Below are 21214 nucleotides of genomic sequence, written 5' to 3'. Positions count from 1 at the left end.
CTCATGGCTGCCAAGAAAAGCAATTACTAGAATATGGAAATAAACCAGCTGCTCCTGGAGTAGTAAATATTGTAACAGAGATAAAATAACTGGAAATGAGATATTTAGAAAAAGGTTGGACTAAACTACATAGAAAAAAATGGAAAATGTGGGAAGAATACATGCAGAATAATGTTTTGGAGGAGTGAGGTTTACGGGAAGGTAGTAATTTCATGATAATTGTATAACACCACATATGTGATGTATAATGTTTGTAACTGTGAACAAGTTAATATGGCTTGTTTTCTTTTGTATAAATGTATGTTTGTTTATGTTTTAAATGATAATAAAGGTGCTAAAAAATATGCAGCCCATTTTTTTCTAGTTATAGCAAAAAGGCTTGGTCAATTCAGCAAGATGACTAAATAATATGTAGTCCATGTGTCAGATGTGGGGTGAGTGTTCTTCATTGCCTAGAATAGGGTAAGGTGGTCCTTATAGTACGGTGAATATACACCTAACTCTCACATTATGGTTGCAAATATAGTGCATCACCAGCTTTGTTATGTGATTTAGTTATAGATACTAGAAACTTGTTGGCATTATAACAGTGGTGAGTTTCTAAGGAGTTGCATTAATGAAGAAATAGAATGTATAGAACTCATGTCATGGTTGGTGGCTCGCAATCATAGTGAAGGGTAGGGTGCAGATAATCTTAATAGTAGGTTTAGAGTAGACTTTGTGCAGGTGGCCTTAGTATGGCTATAGACAAGGAACAAGTGTAGATGTCATTCTACAAGCAGTTGTATAAGAGTGTTTAGGGAGTTGTTAACATTATTTTCAAAGAGAGGGAAGAAGCATTACCCATATTTCATGGTGAGAGAGAGAGAGACTGCAGCCCAGTGACCCAGGGCAGTTATGAGAAGGGACAGAGTGCTTCCTCTTCTGGCTTCAGTATTACTGTGAAATACAAATTTCCCCAGATTTTTCCTTATACTAAGACAGTGACAGTGCGATGAAACCTGATATGCAAGCAAAATATATTTAACTTTGTAAGCAAAATATGTTTAACTTTGCATTATCTTCTAATTATTTTTTAATTTATCATGCATACTTCCTTCATACTATTTAAAATATACTTTCTGTCACTGAAACTTAGGAGTTTTAAATGAAGAATAGTTCATATCATTACATTTTAATTTTCTACTGGAAGGACTTGAGAGAATCATCAAATTGATTTGCAAGAAAAAGTAATGTTAATTTAGTAACATACTTTGAAGGAGGTAAAAGAAAAAAAATGCTTTAAAGAAAATACAAAGAAAGTCTGAACAATAGCTACCGAACAGTATCATAGGTTGCAAAATGTAAACTGAACCAAAAGAAGTACAGACTGGAAAGGGGAAATACACAACAAAGGTGAGGGGAAAAATATACTAAAAGTACTCATAATCTGCGGGGAATGATTAAGAAGGGTTCAAATGTAAGTAAAAATGAAAATATAATGATCAAAAAATCCCTCTCTAAGGATAAAGAGTGAAAAGGCATGGGTCTAGTTTAAATGCAAGCTGAAACAAGGTCAATTGCACTGCAGTCAGGGTTTAATCTGCACCACTGAGCCAACTACCAAACAGAATTTCTTAACTGTCTCCCAAACATGTATGATGCCAGTTCATTAGAGGCATCATATATTATATCATATAAATAATAATAAACAATAATAATATTAATAATAAATCAATAATGATAATAATAATTAATAATAATAAAATTAATAATAAATGCTGTGTGATTAATGCCATGCTGCATGATGTAGGCAGTAATAACATACAGAAAGGCTTTTCTAGTAATTTGAGACAATGAGTCAGCTGAACAATATAAGAATGCAGATTCTTGCACGTAGTGCTGGTTAGTATCGTGATGAGGGGTAGTGCAGTCAGTTTCTCAAATTTATAAGTATACTGATAAGGGATCTTATTTTCACCTGTCATGACATCTACCAGCATACCCTATTTGAATGTAATAGCACAGAAAACAAAGTGTAATACCTGTCATTAGTTTTATCTAAACAGACATTGTCTAATCATTGTCCTACTTTTTGTTTGTATGACCAATATTGGAAATACAATGAGTAATTATTTATTAAATACTGCAGTTTCTTCAAGGCATTAAAATGAGGCATATGCCTTATATTTAATACTTAATATATTTTGTACCACAAATATGAACAATTAATTATTTAAAAATAAGCCTGTTTAGCCACTCAATTGCAGAAAGGCAGGTCATCTATCCACGTTGCCAATAACCCAGATTCAGGGTGCTAGTAATGCTTGTGTGTGTTGTGTGTGGTATGTGGTGTGTGCTGTGTGTGGTGTGTGTGTGAGTGTGTGTGTGTGAGAGATAGCCAGCACTCCCATACCATGTAGAAGGTTATAGGAATATGAATGAATGTGCTACCTCTGGTGAAGGCCAGGAGTTGTACACATTATTCTAGCAGAACTGGGGAAGGGGGTGGTAATGATGCCCTGATGCCAATGCACTAGCCATTCCCCTTGCTACTCACCCACTGCATTCACTCCATGTGAAGCTTACAAAGGTATGATGTAACATCCTCTTATTTAACAGCCAGGTCCCTCCAGACAAAGTGACACATCCAAAGATCCAAGCAGGGAGCAAGTGGAGAATCTAGAGTTGGATGACAGTGGGAACTGGGGGAACAGCCAGAGACATCACAGGAATGGGGGGGGGGGTAACTGAAAAATATGCTATCTTTGAACCATTTCAGCTTCGCCATTATGTTAGGGCAACTACCTTGTTGGCAAATAATAGTGACCAGCCAAGCAACTTTATTCTTTTATACATTTCACACAGTGATGTTAAAAATAAGCATGTGTTTTCTATTACAATGCCTTAATAAGTTGAGGTAATGCCTCTTCAAATTATTGTCAATTATTACCTCGTGTTTCATGTCCTGCCTTCTTTCAAGCAATTATTTAAAACTTTTGGCAAAGACAGAGAGAGATAGAAAGTTATAAGAAACAGAAGACCATTCTTATCCTTTCACTGTGAGTGCTTCTACAGTGATACACTCACCCTTTGATGTATATGTCACTCATCTTTTCTCCTAAAAAGCTATCTTTGAGTAGTACATTGCAGGTGTTCCAGATGATGCACCGTAACTCGTATCTAAAAACAACAAAGAGATTTATTTCTTTCTTTATAGGTGTAGTGCCTATGTTACTTTATTATTTTAAAGTTCAAAAATAAGCAGACATTATATGTTTTTTGGCCCTTTTCCACCCTTTACCATTAAGGTTCTCACCAAACAAACTATGGACTCGTTCAGTCCTTTCCATGTTAGAGCCCTTTGGCCCATTCTATCTTGATGAAGAGAGAGTCAGGTGCCAGGGCAGGTGCTATAATTTATAGTGGATTGGAATTTTTCCTTTTTAAGACCTGACTCCTCATAAATACCCAGTAGGCATTATACTAGAGGATGTACACTGGATGTTGTCCTAGACTGCTGCTCACTTTCACAAGCTGTGTAAGAATGCAGATGAGCCTGCACCCATAGAACAAGCTCTTGTGCAAGTCTCTTCAAATTCTGACATGCAAATTAATAAACTTGTGCCCCAAACATGCAGCTCATTCACCCTGACAGAGATAAGCAGTCTTAGCCCCTTCATTCATCTCCGTGCCCTGCAGCAGCATTAGGTACCAGAGCTACTGAATGAAATGGGGTTGCCTGGGTCTTACTACAGGCTTTATTGTTCTATAACAGGGCTGGCAAGCATCTATTACAGCTTTTGAAATAATAATGCCTGATTGAGAAAAGGCACTTTAAGGTCATGTGGTTTGTCTTCATGTACATTGGAAGATATGGCATTTCTATGAAAGGAACAATCCACTTACAATCTAGAAACAAAGGCCATTAATGTCTGTCCCAGTAGTCATAGTTTTAACTGGCCAGATGAGATACTCATTGTAGACTTACCTGGCACTGTACCATCACATGGTATAGCCACTGATTGTTTTTTGTCTTAGTGCATCCAGCAAGCTCTAACCTGGAAGATCTATGTTAATGCTGTCTGTTTATGGTCCAAAAGGATAACTGTCACTTCCCAAACCCTGAAAGTACAACCGGTAAAGGAAACTGAACAACAGACAGTGTGATGCTAAAATCACAGCAAAGGGAAGCTGAATGTCCTAGTTAAATTAACACTAGAAGCTACTTTGATTGCTGTATAAATGAAACAGATCATACAGAAACATGCAAGATCCAGGAAAACTTTATTGATTCACTGGTATGGACTTTAGTAATCTTCATTACAACTAAAAAGAAGATATACAAAACACTCTCCAATTAAAATACAGTGGTTAGGACAGTTACAATGCAAAAAGAAGTTATATATTTACCATAACATTATATCTGTGTTGTTCATTTTCATTCTTCCTCACTGATGGGTCTTGGATCTGATTCTTGGATCTAGCTCGGATGCTTTTTCCCCAATACTTTGGATCCTAATCTCGAGCTCCTCCCTCTTCCCATAACACACTGCAGCCTCTCTAACTCCTTAGATCGAGTTTGCTGCCTTTGTCTTCTGCTTACTAACTTTTGTAAAAGATAGGACAGATGAAAACCTAATTTTGAACCGGGAACATGACGGCTCCTATATCAACTTTCATTTTTCTAAGAATGACAAGATCGGGGATGACTGGGAGGGAAGGTGAGGAAGAATGAAAATGGACAACACAGATTTAACTTTATGGTAAGTACATAACCTTTCTGTTTGATGTTGTCCCTTTCATTCTTCTTCACTAATGGGTCAGAATCCCCAGCTATGTAACTCTTTGGGAGGCCATCATAAAAGGATATGCTGGACACTGACAAACCAGAGGAAGTTCTGCTTCTGGAGAAAACATCAAATTTGCAGTCCATCACAAGGTATGAGTTTTAACAAATGATTGCAAAAAAGAGACTGTCATGAATAGAATCTCTGTAAGAACAGATACTTTAGGTAATTCTCAATCAATCTGGAAATAAATTAGAGAAATAAAGCCAGTAGTATAACTGGCTAGATCAATATTTTTTTTAATCTGCATGACCTAAGCGGTCTTTAGCAAAAGACAAACATCCAATCAGAGTTTTCATACTGTGCAGTGCTGAGATGTAGGAAGATACTTCTATAAGAACAACAGGAGGGTGTGACATGTTTTTTGCCTTTGTTAGAAGTCTTGTGAAAAATAAATGGTATTGTATAGTTAGATTAATGGTCATTTAGTGGTTACTCTGGGTATAAAGAAAGGATTAACTCAGAGGAACACCTAATCTCAAAGAGAGAATAATGTAAGGAGATTTAGCATACAAGGCTTGAATCTATGAAACTCTTTCCACCAAGTGACTGCCACTAAAAGTTAAGCTTTCCATAAAGGAACCGGTTCATAGAATTATACTAGGCTATTGGCCCAGAGGCCCTTATAAGCCTAGCCAAGAATTTGGCCCATGTTCCTTCAAAGTCAGCACCTGTTTCCCCTATCCAGCAGGGACTTAGGTGGGATCCCAGGGGTGTATTTTCTGTTTCCCATTCAGTCATCTGGGTTCCTCTTACAGAGGGCTAGAGAAGTACTCTGCTTAACATGGAGAGGGAATTTATTCCACAGATGGGAGAGTATTTGGGACAAAAATCTATCCCGCCAACAAGTTCTATTAATGCCACATACCAGGTTAAGGCCTTGTGTGTGGGTTGCATGAGTGAAATTTGAATTACGGATATGCAGCAACTCCATCAAGGCTGGGTTTGAGATGGCCTTGTATGCCAGAGACAGGTCACCTCTGAGCAGTCTCTATGAGACTAAGTAGAGGGACAGGGCTTTTAGCCTATCTGTATAGGATAGGTGTTTGACACCCTGGATATTCCTGGTCAGGAACCTCTGTGGTTTCTCCGGCTGCTGCATGTGCATGACAAGGTACATGTCGAAGGGGGCATTGTACTCGATAATAGGTCTGATAAGGAAGGAGTACAGGGATGTTATGACTTCATTGTTCCTGAATGAAATACCCTTATTTATGAGGTGGGCCATGTAGAAAGCCTTCCATACAACGGAGGCAATGTGGTGATCAAAAGTCAGGTTGCTATCAACCTGGGCGCCCAAGTTCCTCGCGACCGATTATGTGCTTAGTACATTGTTGTTAATGTGATGAGCAGTGGGATGCCATTTTCCCCAATGGGGGATAATGATGCATTTGTTGGCATTCAGTTTGAGGCCATGCTTCTGGCACCTGTCATTAGTTTGGGTAAGGCCCTCTTGGAGGATGTTCACATAACTAGGGGAATTTAAGACAGTGCCCACGTTGCAGTCATCTGCAAACCTGATCAGCCACAGACCCCTGTTTTTGGCTTGCACCTCAGAAAAGTATATCCCAAACAGTAGATGCCCCAGGACTGATCCTTGGGTACACCGCTCATTATGGGTCTACTACTAGAGGTGGCTTCCCCTGTTTTGAATGAGTGGGTTCTCTCAGTGAGCCAGTTAGCAAGCCATCTGGTAACATATAGGTTGATGCCTAGTTGAGAAAGTTTATCTATTATCTCCAAGTGGGAAATAGTGTTGAAGGCTTTGCTAGGTCAAGGTAGGCGGTGTGCACCATCTTCCCCTTGTCCATGGCTTTGGTGACTGTTTCAAAGAAGTTGACCGTGTTTAACAGGCATGATCTCCCTTTGACAAAACCAAACTGTGTGGGGTCAAGTGTTTGGAAGTTGCCAAAGTCCATGTTTATAAGGTCTATGATAATGCATTCCATGGCCTTGCAGATCAGGCTAGTTAGTCTGATGGGCCCATAACTGCCTGGGTCAGTGGATGCTCCACCTTTGTGTAGTGGGATGACAGTGGCTGTCCTCCATTCAGATGGGATGAAGCCAGTGCTCAGGCTTTGGTTGAATAGGGTGTCTAATGGAGCTGAGAGCTCATGCCGGAGTTCATATAAGATACAGCCAGAGATGTTATCGGGTCCCATGGAGAATGTATTTTTTGCCTTTGAAAGGGCATTAAAGACTGGCTCCTTGGTGATGGGGGGAGCAGGTGCTGAGGATGTTCTGGTTTATGGATGGGGGCGACAGGGGGGTAAAGTTTTCAATGAACCTGTCTGCTAGCAGGTTGGCTATATCTATGGCGTTTGTGTATGTGGTGTTATTGACCACCAGTTCAGAGCAGATTTGGGTGTTACCTTTGAGGTTGTGGACATATGTGAAGAGGGCCTGATGACTGTCCTTAGTGGATGTGGCCAGTTTGGACTCAAAGTTAGCCTTAGAGGATTTCACCAGTGATCTTATTTGCTTGTTCAGACAAAGGAGAGATTGCTTCTAATTTGGCACCTGCTCTTTCTTCGTCCTGGACAGCAATTTTTTCCTTTTATTATACAGTTTTTTTATTGTTGCTGTGCACCAGACAGGTTTACTCTTCCTTGAGGAAGATGATTTGGTCCTGTTAGGTATTTCTGAGTCCATACAGCTATGTAGGTACACATATAGTTTTTTGGTGTAGGCTTGGACATTAGTGCTAGTTCCAACTGAAGGGATGGTGGCTGTGAAGCTCCTAATACCTGCTCTGAGGAGATTGTAGTCAGCTTTGGAAAAGTTTTTTTGTATGATCCTGATAAGTGGGGGAGATGGTGACTTCAACAGTGATCACTTTATGGTCAGAGCTTACCAAGGGGGGGGTGACACTGTAGGGGTGCTACACTGGCTACTCATGTTGGTTAGGACCCGGTCCAGGATATTTTCACCTCTCACAGGGGTGTCGAAGGGCTGATCCAATGCATTGGCATTGATGAAGTCGAGGAATCTCTGGGCATTCATGTTTGGGCTAGAATAGGTCTTCCACTCTATGGTTGGGTAGTTAAAGTCACCCAGGATTGGGGTAGAGGGTTGAATCTTGATGGATTCAAGTAACCCTAGATAGTGAAGTGAGCATCCTGAGTCATGGTTGGGGCTCAGTAGCCAGCTATGATTTTGAATAGGTGTTTTGTCAACAGTTAACTTCACTTGGAGTGTCTCCTGTCTGTCATACCGTTTGACCATCCTGGAGATGTGTATGTCTTTGATACATAGTGAAACTCCCCCTCCTCTGGCTTTGTAGACCTCCAATTGGGGTCTGAAAGTATGGTATGATGAGTAACCTGGTAAGGCTGGGGTGATCTCCACAGCTCTGAACCAGGTTTCAGTGACTGCACAAATGTCAACATCCTCCAGGGCAAGGAATGCTTGCAATGAGTGCAGTCTCATGCTAATACTACTAGTGTTTAGCAGCATAACCTTTAAGTTTCATTTAGAAGAATTTTTCATGTTGGTAATTTTTGTGCTCATGACTTTGCCTAAAAAAGGCACTATGGGAGTGGCAAGAGCCTTTGCCAGAAGTTTGAAGCCCAGGACAGACAGATGAAAGACATCTCTGGCAAAGCATCATGGTCTTCCAATCATGTCCTCCCAGGCTGTCAGGTACATGATCCCCTTGAAATGACACCGGAAACTAAGCCAATTGTTAAAGTCAATCATTTTTTGTTTGTATTGAGGCATCATTCTGGGTGATGGCAGGATGCTGCTTAAGGCTATGGACATATTGCTTTGGACACATTCAGTGAGCTCAATCACATATCTCTTCATACAGTCCAGAGAGGTGTGTCTCAAGTCATTCACACCAAAATGGACTATGACACAGTCATAACAGTACCTGTTGTTAAGGGACTTGAGTGTGTGCATGATATGGTGGATTCCAGTACTTGACAAGCAACTTACCGTGACTTTCTCTTTGTCTAGCCTGTTGAGGGGAATATCTGTGTGTCTCACGATAGTCGCCTATGACTAGTATGCTGGGTTTGTGGCTGAGCCTTAGCGGCTGTGAGACACAGACATGTGTACTCTGTGTGATGCTTGGTGCTGTGGGTTGTGATGTGCATTTGTGTTTTTGCTTTGGAGGTCTCTTTTGTTTAGGTATGCTTTTGTTGACAACCCCCACATATGTAGGAGTGTGTTGTACAGATATGGGTGGTGTTAGAGGTGTGGTGTTTGTGCAGACAACCTTCTCAATGCCAGATGTACTGGCTTGTGACTGAGACAGCAATGATTCTAGGTTCTTAATGTAATTGCATCTCTCACATATTGTGTTTCTAGGTGGTAGCAGTAGAGGGTTGTCTGTGTACATAAAACTGTTGCTACACTGTCCCAGGATGCCAATATCAACCAGATTAGCTGGAAAAAACATAGGAAATTGTCCATCCATGGTTATCAGAATATGTGAAAGAGAGGTCAGGGATAGTACAGTGGGTACTATCTGAGGAGAGCACCTATAGGTGCGAGTAGGGCTGGATAAAAGCAATATAGTAGCTGCAGGCAAGGGCCTCACTTACACAGGAGTGCTGGTAAAGGAAAAATCTAACTGAGATACCTTGGAAAAGGTTAAAACAATGCAGCTGTGGAGTGCAACAGGCAAACAAGCAAAAACCCACGCAAATGCAGGGTTTAAATACCACAAAATGAAAGTAAAATACAAACTCTAGAACTGACCAATCAACCCTTGCCTGTGAGCTCTTAGCTCAACACCCAATGCCAGACAAGTTCCAACCAGTTCATTTCCTCCTACTAAGTGCAGGGAGGCCCCAGCCAACACAAGATGGCGTAGCAGGAAACACAGGAATCACACAAACAGATCCGGATACAGCAAAATTGTAACCAGACTATGTTAAAGATATCTAAACTCTGTTTAGCTTGATTTAGCACAGGAGAACAGATACACACTTAAACATAACAGTAGTAAACAAGAGCAAACTGATGTGAAGAAATTAACCAATTAACCAGTAAAAAAGCTCAGAATGAGTCCTGTTCCAGCAGTCTTAAATCAGGCAATTTCTAAATGCACACTCCTGCCACTAGGGTGCAGGGGAACCCTATCCAAAAAGATGGCCTTGATTAATGTTCAAGTTATACAAACAGAGCTAGATTCAGCAGGTCTGCATCTAGTCTATGCTACAGCAAACAGGGCACACCAATTTCAGAGAGAAACAATTCAAATAAGTAGTCACAATAAGCCTTCAACCAAAAATTCCCAGGTCAGAAGGGCAGAATCTACCCTCTCCTCCCACAAGAGTGTAGACTCCCCCAAAAATCGTCTTAATGTAAAATGACTGGCCTGAAGCCCAAGTGCATAAACCAGAACTAAGACACCGTTAGAATAACAGACACTAAGCCTTCAAACAACAACTCCTAACATAGAAGGAGTAAGCTACCTCTCCTGCCACAAGAGGATAGACCACAAGCCTTCCTAATGTAAAACAACTGTCCTGAAGCCCAAGTGGTTGAACCAAAACGTTTAGAATAACACTTACAATTTAATCAGGCTACAAACAAGCAGTAAGAAATGCAGCAAAATAAATGCAATATACTTTTATGAACAAGAAGCAAAACAAAGTAATCAAGTAGGAAGAAACACAAACATGTTAATACCAGATGAATATAGAGCAATTTTTTAGGTTAAGTGGGAAGGGATGAAACAAGATAATTCAAGGTTGAGAAAATAATGGGGTAGGCCTTCCCAAATGATCTCTCTCTCTACTCAGTAAAATGAGCTCATGCGATGGGAATGGGAGGAGTATCCAAAATGAGATTAATAGCAGGGGATGGAAACTTAAAAGCCATCAAATTTAAAAACACAACAGGGCCTGAGTGGGTGGGAGGGGGAAGAATGCAGTCAAAGATGAGTGATATTCAAAGCAATGCAAACCACAAAAACACTTCAACTAAATGCAGATATTTCTAAATAAAAAGCAAAGCTGTTTTTCAGCTCCTCCCAATAATTAACTGATGCTATTCAGAACTGCAAAGGAATTCTTTAGTAACTTTTTTAACTGACCCTAGTCAAGAACTCTAAAACTACAACAGAACAGAAAACTTAAAACAAAAGAAATGTAACACTAGAATAAGATACAAAATAGAAGTGCTTAAACCTTCAATAAAGAGCTTCAAATCAAAATTAAATGTAGTCAGAGATGAGTGATATTCAGAGAAATGCAAATCATACAAACAACACAGTTAAATACAGATATTTCTAAAAAAGCAATGCTGTTTCTCAGCTCCTCCTACTAATTAGCTGATGTTATTCACAGTTTGCAAAGGAATTATTTTGCAACTTTTTAACAGACCATAGACAAGAACTGTAAAATTCCAACAGAACAGAAAACTTAACACAAAAGTAATACTAGAATAAGATACAAAATAGAAGTGATCAAACCTTAGATAAACAGCTTCAAATCTACATTTAATGTAATCAGAGATGAGTGATACTCAGAGCAACACAAACACTTCAGCTAAATACAGACATTTCTAAATAAAACACAATGCTGTTTCGCAGCTCCTCCCATTAATTAAATGACGCTATTCACAATTTGCAAAGGAATTCTTTGGTAACATTTTTTTAACTGACCCTGGCGAAGAACTCTTAAAACTCCAACAGAACAGAAAACTTAAACCAAAACAAACGTAATACTAGCATAAGATACAAAATAGAAGTAATCAAACCTTAAACAAAGAGATTCAAATCAAAATTAAATGCAGTCAGAGATGAGTGATAGTCTGAGCAATGCAAACCACACAAACACTACAGATAAATATGGATATTTCTAAATAAAAAGCAATGCCATTTCTCAGCTCCTCCCACTAATTAACTGATGCTATTCACAGTATGCAAAGGAATTGTTTGGCAACCTTTTTAAAGGACAACCGCACCCTCAGACTCAAAAAACATATTTATTTCATCATGGTTTGGTGTTTCCTACATTTTAACAGCACTCTGGGACTATTTAGAGCTTTTTAGATATTTTTATATGCAATTTCTGACTCTGACCACATGGGGGCTGGCATTTTGAAATAATTCTGACTGTTTACTCTGCCTCTGAGTATCCCAGAATGCATTGTTTGTCTCCCCAAAATTGCATCAGATCTGCCACGTTTTCCCTGAAGCTGCTGTCACTTCATTGACTTAACAGGCATTCACTGCTGTCTTAAAGTCCCCTACTTTTGGTTAAAATGTTATCCTTTTTCAATGACTACTTTAAACACAAGCAGTGCAAATGCTACAGAACAGAACTGAAAAGTGCATTTTATTGCTTTTGTTTCTTAGAAATGCTAACTTGCTTTCTTTTGTGAAGGCTGAAATCTAGTTCTTCAAGGCATCTCCCCTCCCACTTCACACCTACCTTCCCTAGCTGTCAAAGAGCTAAGGGTAATTTGACCCATTGTTTGCATGTGATTGACAGCTCACAGCAGATGACCAGAGTAATGTACTGTTTTCTTGTCAGCCTTTCCCTCCTTACAGTGGGACACTTTTTTTTGTTGCACTCCTCCTGTCAAATTTAGAACCAAACTACATAGCACTGGGAATAATCACCGTTTTGCAAAGCATCAAACTCCCACTTATTTTTCCTTCCCGTTTGGTTAAATAGCTAACAAATGACACACTATAAACATGAAATATTTCACAGACTTGCATGACAGCACCAACATGCTTTTTTAAGACATAATTTAAAAAATTACGGTATTGCATACTTCTTGTAATCTGTTGTAGTGTTGTTGATTAATTGTGACAGACATCTGCTTCTTATGTAAAAACATGCAATTAATGTATATGCATGGTTATTGCAAATTTATGCTCTTAGTTTTTGCACCTGTTACTGTGCTTCTGCCTGTACTTTGTCACATATCGGTAGGGCAATGTAAAGCAATATGACAATACAAAAACAACATTTACAAAATTTAGAAATTACATCCAAAAATGAGACTCACCCACACTCAGTCATTCACCCACACTCACTCACCCACTCACCTCACCACACTCACCCACTCACTTCACTACACTCACCCACACTCAACTCACTCACTCACTCACCCACCACACTCACTCACCACTCACTCTCACTCAGACACCTCACTCACGCTCACTCATACTCAGGCTCACCCACACTCAACTCACTCATCCACGCTCACTCATCTACACTCACCCTCATCCACCACACCTCACTCACTCACCCACATTCACTCACCACCTCACCCACCACACTCACCCACCCACATTCAACCACTCACTCACCCACCACACTCACCCACCACACTCACCATGTTCACTCACCCTCACCCACCACACCTCACTCACCCACACTCACCACCCACCACCCTCACCACACTCACTCACCCACTCACACTCACTCACCACCCTCACTCATTCACCCACATTCAATTCACCCACCCACACTCAACCACTCACTCACCTGCCACACTCACCCACTACACTCACCCACACCAACTCACTCACCCACACTCAACCACTCACTCACCCACCCACACTCACCACCCACACCCACTCACTACACTCGCTCACTCACGACCCTTACTCACCACCCACCTACACTCACTCACTACACTAACTCACCACCCACCCCACTCACCCACCACACTCGCGCACTCACCACACTCACTCACTCACTCACTCACCCACCCACACTCACTCACTCTCACCCACACTCACTCCCCACATTCACCCACCCACACACCACACTCACTCCCCACATTCACCCACCCACACACCACACTCACTCACCCACCCACACACCACACTCACCCACCCACACTCACTCGCCCACACTCACTCACCCTCACCCACACTCACTCCCCACATTCACCCACCCACACACCACACTCACTCACCCACCCACACACCACACTCATTCACCCACCCACACACCACACACTCACTCAACTCACACACCACACTCACTCAACTCACACACCACACTCACTCAACTCACACACTCACCCTTTCACACACATAACCACAAGTTTGTTTGGCAACACCAAGAATGACCCCAGGCCTTCGTCCGAGGAATGCACGAGTAATTATGTACTTTGGCTGTGAAGACATCAGAAACAGAAACGCATGCCTATACAGATCTTACACATCAAGCCGCTCCATTCAAATTGTACATGAAATGCACCCATTGAACAGTTTTCCACCTACAACATTATTAAAGTACGTTAATCCAACACTAGTGAGCCCTACTTTACACAGCCCAGTAAACCTGTCCACAGATTCAGCTTCTACAGCACAGTCCAATAAACTGTCTACTGTACATTAGTGTTAACACAGGAATTTCCAGTTCTTATCAGCATAACCACATACACAATCTTCCACCTCAGACCTTTCATGAAGGATGTTTTATTTTTAAACTGTCATCCTTCCCACTTTAGGGGTCTTACATAAATCCTAGCAAAAAGCAGACCTATAAACTGCAATCACCCTGATCCAAATCCATCCAAACATGGCTGCAAAACTAAAGGTGTTACAGTTTTGAGGGGAGGGTTAAGCAACCATGCCCACACCACATGGGAACAATCAAATTCTTCCTGTCTTTAGAACTACACCATTCCACAACTACAGGGAAAAAAATTACCCAGCAAAGGCACACCAGTACCTAATGGAATTAAGTGACAATTCAACACTAAATCATAAATCACAAAACAGACTTTATCAATTCGGTATATGAAGAACATACCAGTATAGTGTATTTAAAGTTACATCTAACTACCAGATTGTGCTGGGACAGCTTTAGAGATAAAAGTGGTTTTGTAAAATTCAGCAGATACTGGCAGAGTGCCCTTTATCACACAAATGTGCACAAGCCCCTTATCACACAGATGCGCACACACTTGCCCCTTATCACACAGACACAAAGTTTGTTTGGCAACAGCTAAAATTGACCCAAGGGCTTCTTCCTTCTGATAGCAGTCTGTTAACTATAGGTTCATAGGTTGGTACTAGGCTATCAGCCCTAGGGCTTATACAAACCTAGCCATAACAATTCCCTGGCTATTACTTCCACAATATTTTCTACCCTGGACCTCTGTCTAGCAGGGTGAGTGACATGATCCCGGGGTTAATTTCTTTCTCCCATCCAATTGTCAATGTTCCGTTTGAAGAGGGCCAAAGAGGCGATATGCTTGACATGTATGAGCAGTCTATTCCAGAGTCTGGGCAGTCTCTGAGTCAGGAACCTATCCCTCCAGCATTTGTTTATTGTGATGACAAGGTTTAGATCCCTGGAGCATGTAGCTCTGAGGGATTGGGATTTCTTTAAGTGTAGCATGTCCCAGAACGGGTACATGTTTTTTCCCAAAGGGGATAACTATACATTTCTTGGCACTGAGCTTGAGCCCATGCCTCTGGCACCAAGCATCTGTTTCTGTAAGGCTCTTTTTTCTAGAGTATCCACAACATTTGGGGATTCAATAATGGCTCCCAGTTTGCAGTCATCTGTGAACTTTGTTAACCAGAATCCCTTGGTGTTGGCCTGTACTTCAGAGAAGTAGATGCCAAACAAGAGCGGTCCCAGGACTGACCCCTGAGGTACTCTGACTTGTCAGAAGCTGGATTTGGAGTGGGCTACTTTTACAGCGTGGGTTCTGTCAGTAAGCCAGTTGGCAACCCATCGAGTGACGTAGAGATTAATGCCCAGCTTAGTAAGCATTCATACACATACACACACACACACACACACACACACACACACACACACACACACACACACACACACACACACACACACACACTTGCCCCTTTCTTGCACCTTTGCTTGCATGCACACACACGCGCACACGAGCACACACACACACACACACACACACACACACACTCTTGCTTGCATTCACACACACACATGCCCCTTGCTTGCATTCATACACACACACACTTGCCCATTTCTTGCATTCACTCACACACACATGCCCCTTGCTTGCATACACACACACACACTTGCCCTTTGCTTGCATTCACATGGAAACACACACACACAAACACACACACTAGCCCGTTGCTTGTATTCACACACACACACACACACACACACACACACACACACACACACACACACACACACACACACACACACACACTTGCCCCTTGCTTGCATTCACACACACACACACACACACACACACACACACACACACACACACACACACACACACACACACCCCTTGCTTGCATTCACACACACACACACACACACACACACACACACACACACACACACACACACACACACACACACACACACACACACTTGCTTGCATTCATACACACACACACACACACACACACACACACACACACACACACACACACACACACACACACTTGCCCCTTGCTTGCATTCTGACACACACACACACTTGCCCCTTGCTTGCATTCACATACACACACACGCACTTGTGGATTTAAAACACAAGAACCAGTATGACGGTCATAGTCCATGATATCTCACTGGACTATATGAAGAGGGACATAGAGCTCTCTTAATACATGTGTCCCAGGTTGGTATGAATCTAGCCTTGAGTCGCATCCTACCTTCAGCAATGATTATACGACAGGACCAACAAAAAGGACCTACGTCAACAAATGGCTTAGTTTCTGGTGTCACAACAAGGGGATTCAATCTCTGACAGCTTGGGTTGACATAACCGACAAGCCACTATGCTTTTCAAGAGATGGTTTGCACTTATCATCACTTGGCTTCTGAATATTGACAAAAACTTTGTCACCATAGTGCCTTTTTTAGGATATGCCAAGTTAAGCCCGCCAACATAATAACAATCAGTCAGAAATACCTAAAGGTGCTGCTTCTCAATGCTAGTAGTTTAAATACCTGGAAGCACTCCTTACCCTAGAAAATTCACACACATATATGCAGTCACAGAAACATAGTTCAGAACTGTAGTAATCACTCTGGCTATTAAAGTCTACAGTGCCTTTCATACATTTTGATCCCCCTCAGCTCTGAATAAAACATATGGAGGAGGTGTTTCAATGTTTTTAAAGCACTAATACAATGCTATACTGGTCCAAAAACATGACTGAATTGAACTGCTGCTTATCCAACTAACCACAGGTGTGAACCCCCATCATACCCTTGCATAATAGTGGTACTAAAAGTAGACACAGGAATGTTTAGAGGAGATGCATTAAACACGTTATAAAGCTAAACAAGGAGCAACATTAAACCATACAGCCCTGCAATCAAGTTAGTATATAATCATACTGCCTATGCTGATAAAGCAATTTCAATGTCCATAACTGAAAAATCTGGCACGGTACAATTAACACCACTAAAGCTACTGATGTGTTACAGTAAGACAATCTTGCAGACCTGAGCGAATGGTCAGTTCATACAAGACTAGTGTTATTGCAAAATATCAATGATAATAATACATTTAAGTGGAAACAAATGGGTGCCACTGACGAAATTATATAGTATTCTCCATTCATAACGAATGCTCCTGCTATGCTGACTCAGCAGAAAGTACAGCTGTGTACCTACCATAAATGTAGATGTTCGAGTGTATTCACTGTTGCAGTCATTACTCTTGGGTTATCCTGCTGGCAGGCTACCCGCAGTCGTCCTGAATTCCAAAGTCTTGGTCCGGCGTCGGTTGCTGTCACCTCTTCCCTGACGTCAGTGCACCAGGGGTATAAAAGATGCAGCCAACGCCATTTTCTTCCGTTTTTCTTGCCCCAGATGTCAGGTGCCCCCAAAAGGGTAGGCTAACAATTATGCCAATAAACATGCATGCACTAAGGTAATCATTTCCTTCATCTACAAGCAAATACACCACATAGGTTGTATAGAATACAGAAGTACAGATAAGACCCAGCAAAAGAAAGGGGGATGGTGGGAGGGTAACCTGGACTGCAACAGTGAATACACTCGAACATCTACATTTATGGTAGGTACACGACTGTACTATGTTCATAGTGTTTCACTGTTGCAGTCATTACTCTTGGGTTGAATCCCAAAGCTGAAGATTGGTGGCTGGGGCTAAATAGGATTAGGAGAGGCTATGAGGCCCTGCAGAACTGCAGTGGCAAAGCCTGCTCTGGATTTAGAGTAGAGAGGTAAGTGGTAGTGCTTTGTAAAGGTGTGCACCGAACTCCAAGTTGCAGCCTCTAAGATGTCTTTGGTTGGTACTCCTCTGAGGAAGGCTGCTGCTCTGGCTGAATGTGGCCTAATGTCCTTAGGCACTGATTTGCCATGTTGTGAATAGCAGAAACAAATGCAATGACCTATCCATTTTGAAATAGTCTGTTTTGAGATAGCCTTCCTTCTGATCCGGCAGCATATGCCACTAAAAGTTGCTCAGTCTTTTTGAAAGCTTTAGTTTTGTCCAAGCAGAAGCATAGCTGTCTGTGTATGTCCAAAGAATGCAGAAGTCTCTCACCCTTGCTCTGCGGGTTTGGATAAAAAGGTAGGCAAGTGAATGGTTTGGTTAAGGGCCACACTGGACACCACCTTAGGCATAAATGTCGGGTTTGTCCTTAGAGAAACCCTGTCTGGATGGAAAATGATAAAAGGTTCCACAGTCATGAGTGCCTGTAACTCCGAGACTCATCTTGTAGAGGTTATTGCTAGGAGCAGAGCTGTTTTCCAGGATAAGAATTTTATATCAGCTGTTGAGGCTGGCTCAAAAGGAGGCAGTGTGAGTTTTTCCAAGACATAATTGAGGTCCCATGCAGGTCCCTTGGAGGTCTTGTGTTTTTGGCCCCTCTGAGGTACTGCCTTATTAAAGAATGAGAAAAGATAGGTGGTTCTGTATTGTAATGGGCTGAAATGGCAGAGGCATGGATCTTAATTGATGAAAAGGATAGACCTCTGTCCAGCATCTCAGTTAAGTATTGTAAAATCTGAGGAATGTTTGGAACAAATGTGTCAATTCCTTGTGCCTGGTTCCAAGCACAGAATCTCTTCCATTTTTCTGCATAAGATTTTCTGGTACTGGGCCTCCTGCCCTCCAAAATAACATCCATCACAGCTTTGGAGAGAGGAGTGTTCTGAATGGCTACATTATCCGACATGTTGCCAGATTTAAGGTCCTGAGTTGGCTGTGTAGGATCTGATTGTTTTGATGGGTCAGTAAGTGAGGAATTTGAGGCAATGTCCAGGCTGAACCTTGAGACAAGTTCTTTAGGATTGGGTACCAGTGCTGGCGTGGCCAGTCTGGGGCAATCAGTATCATTTTTGGCTTCTCTTGTCTGACCTTTAGGAGTACCTTGGGGAGGAGAGGCAGTGGAGGAAAGGCATATACTGTTAGGCTTTTCCAGCTGAAGGATAAGGCATCCACTTTCCATGCTTGGTTGTGATAAGTCCTTGTGCAGAATCTCTGTAGTTGGCAGTTGTGAGGGGAGGCAAACAGATCTATGTCTGGGCATCCCCATTTCCTTGTTATCATGCTGAAGACTTGTGGATCCAGTTTCCACTCGTGGGGATCCATGAGGTTTCTGCTTAGTTCGTCTGCCAGAGTATTTATCTTTCTTGGCAGGAATTGTGTTTGCAGGTGAACTTGATAAGTCAATGCTGTGTCCCACAAAGTCATGGCTTGTCTACAGAGGGGGTAGGAATGTGTGCCTCCCTGCTTGTTTATGTACCACATGACTGTAGTATTGTCCGTCTATATCAATAGTTGTCCTGGATGAAGTAGATCCTTGAAAGCTGTCAGGGCATTTTGAACAGCTAGCATCTCTTTTTGATTGATATGAAGATGCATCTGGCTTGCGGGCAATGTGCCCTGAATACATTTTTCTGCCATGTGGGCCCACCAGGCATAATCTGATGCATCCATTGTTAGTGTCTGCCTGGCAGTGAGTAAAGTGAATGGCTGTCCCTTGTTGTGATGACAGGCCTGTGCCCACCATCGAACCTCCTGTTGAAGGCATGGAATGAGGGTAATTAATGTTTCCAGGCTGTGGCAATGTTGAGTCCAAACACTTTTTAGATACCATTGTAGTTTCCTCATATGCAGTCTGGCATATGGAATTAGCAGAATGCAGGATGCCATGAAGCCCAAAGCCTGCAGAATTTTTCTTGCAGATAACTGGGTCTTTGTTGCCAACATTTTGAAGTAAGAAGTCAGTTGCCTTTGTTTGTCTGGCGTGAGATAAGCCATATGGGCAGTTGTATTTAAGCTTGCACCCAGGAATATTATCTCTTGAGAGGGTACTAGTTTTGAATTCTTTTCGTCTACTGCGTACCCTAGGCAAATTAGTAATCTTTTTACAAACGCCAGATGCTTTAGTAGAATGTCCTTGTTCTCTGCTTGAATAAGACAGTCATCCAAGTAAGGATATATTTGAATTCCTCTTTGTCTGCAAAATGCAATTACTGGTGCAAGACATTTTGTGAAGACCCTGGGCGCAGTAGATAAGCCAAAGGGCAGTGCAGAGAATTGGTAGTGCATTGAGCCAGCTACGAATCTGAGGTATCTTCTGCAAGATTGCCTGATTGGGACATGCATGTATGCCTCTTTTAGGTCCAAAGTTACAAGCCAAAGCTGCTGCAGAGTCAAAATTTTGAATTTTGGAACGTCCAGAAATGTGTTTAGAATAGACAGGTCCAGTATTGGTCTCCAGGCTTTGCCCTTTCTGGGTACCAAGAAAAGTCTCAAATAAAATCCTTGTCCCTGCTCTTGTTGTGGTACTCGCTGAATGGCCTTCATGTCCATGAGGGATGAAACTTGCTTTTGTGCCTCTGCCCACTGATTGTGTGGCAGGTCTGGCATACCTTTTGCCCTTGGCAGGGTGTGAAAGTGGAACCTGTAGCCCTGAGACACTATGTTCAAGACCCATTTGTCCTGGGTGATCATGTGTCAATTTTGTGAAAAAAGTGCTAGTTTTCCCCCTAAGGGGGCTGCCAAAAGATAAGTGCTTGGTGCTGGCAGAGGTAAGTCATTGGGACTGTTTCCTGTATGGCTGTGATTTGTCTTCTCCGCTTTTGGAGGTAGAAGCACCCCATTGTTTAGGCCTGTATGAGCCTTGGGGCTGGGATCTGCCTCTGGGGTGTCTGTATCTGCCTCTTTGTGGCCTGTCTGATACTGGAAAGGACCAATTCTTTGTGGGCCAGTTCCTGCTAAATATGGGTGGCTGCACCTGTAAGAAATCCTTAACTGTCTGCATAAATTTTGCTTTGTCCTACATTTTCTTCAACACCTCTTCTGCTTTAACACCAAACAAAGTATCATGCTGTAATGGAGCATCTAATAATTTTGCTTTAACATGATCAGGCAGATTCTGTTCCTTTAACCAAGCATGCCTCCTAATGACAGAACCCGTAATAGCAGCCCTGCAAGAGGCCTCCAGAGAATCAAAACCACAT

At 41.8% G+C, this 21214-nt stretch overlaps 1 protein-coding gene across 1 annotated transcript in view; it reads right to left on the bottom strand.

The window, feature by feature from the left end:
- Positions 1-21214, bottom strand: part of LOC122810691 (myoferlin-like) — a 1883765-nt gene that overhangs the window by 447907 nt on the left and 1414644 nt on the right. Inside the window, 1 exon segment of the mRNA XM_044082260.1 lies at positions 3070-3162. Coding sequence (XP_043938195.1) covers positions 3070-3162 — 93 coding nt within the window.

Source organism: Protopterus annectens, chromosome 9.part0 (genome assembly GCF_019279795.1).
Source record: "Protopterus annectens isolate FY-2018-M chromosome 9.part0, PAN1.0, whole genome shotgun sequence".
Classification (NCBI taxonomy): domain Eukaryota; kingdom Metazoa; phylum Chordata; order Ceratodontiformes; family Protopteridae; genus Protopterus; species Protopterus annectens.
The sequence above is the reverse complement of the archived record's forward strand: the minus strand, read 5'-3'. Positions and strand labels throughout refer to the sequence as shown.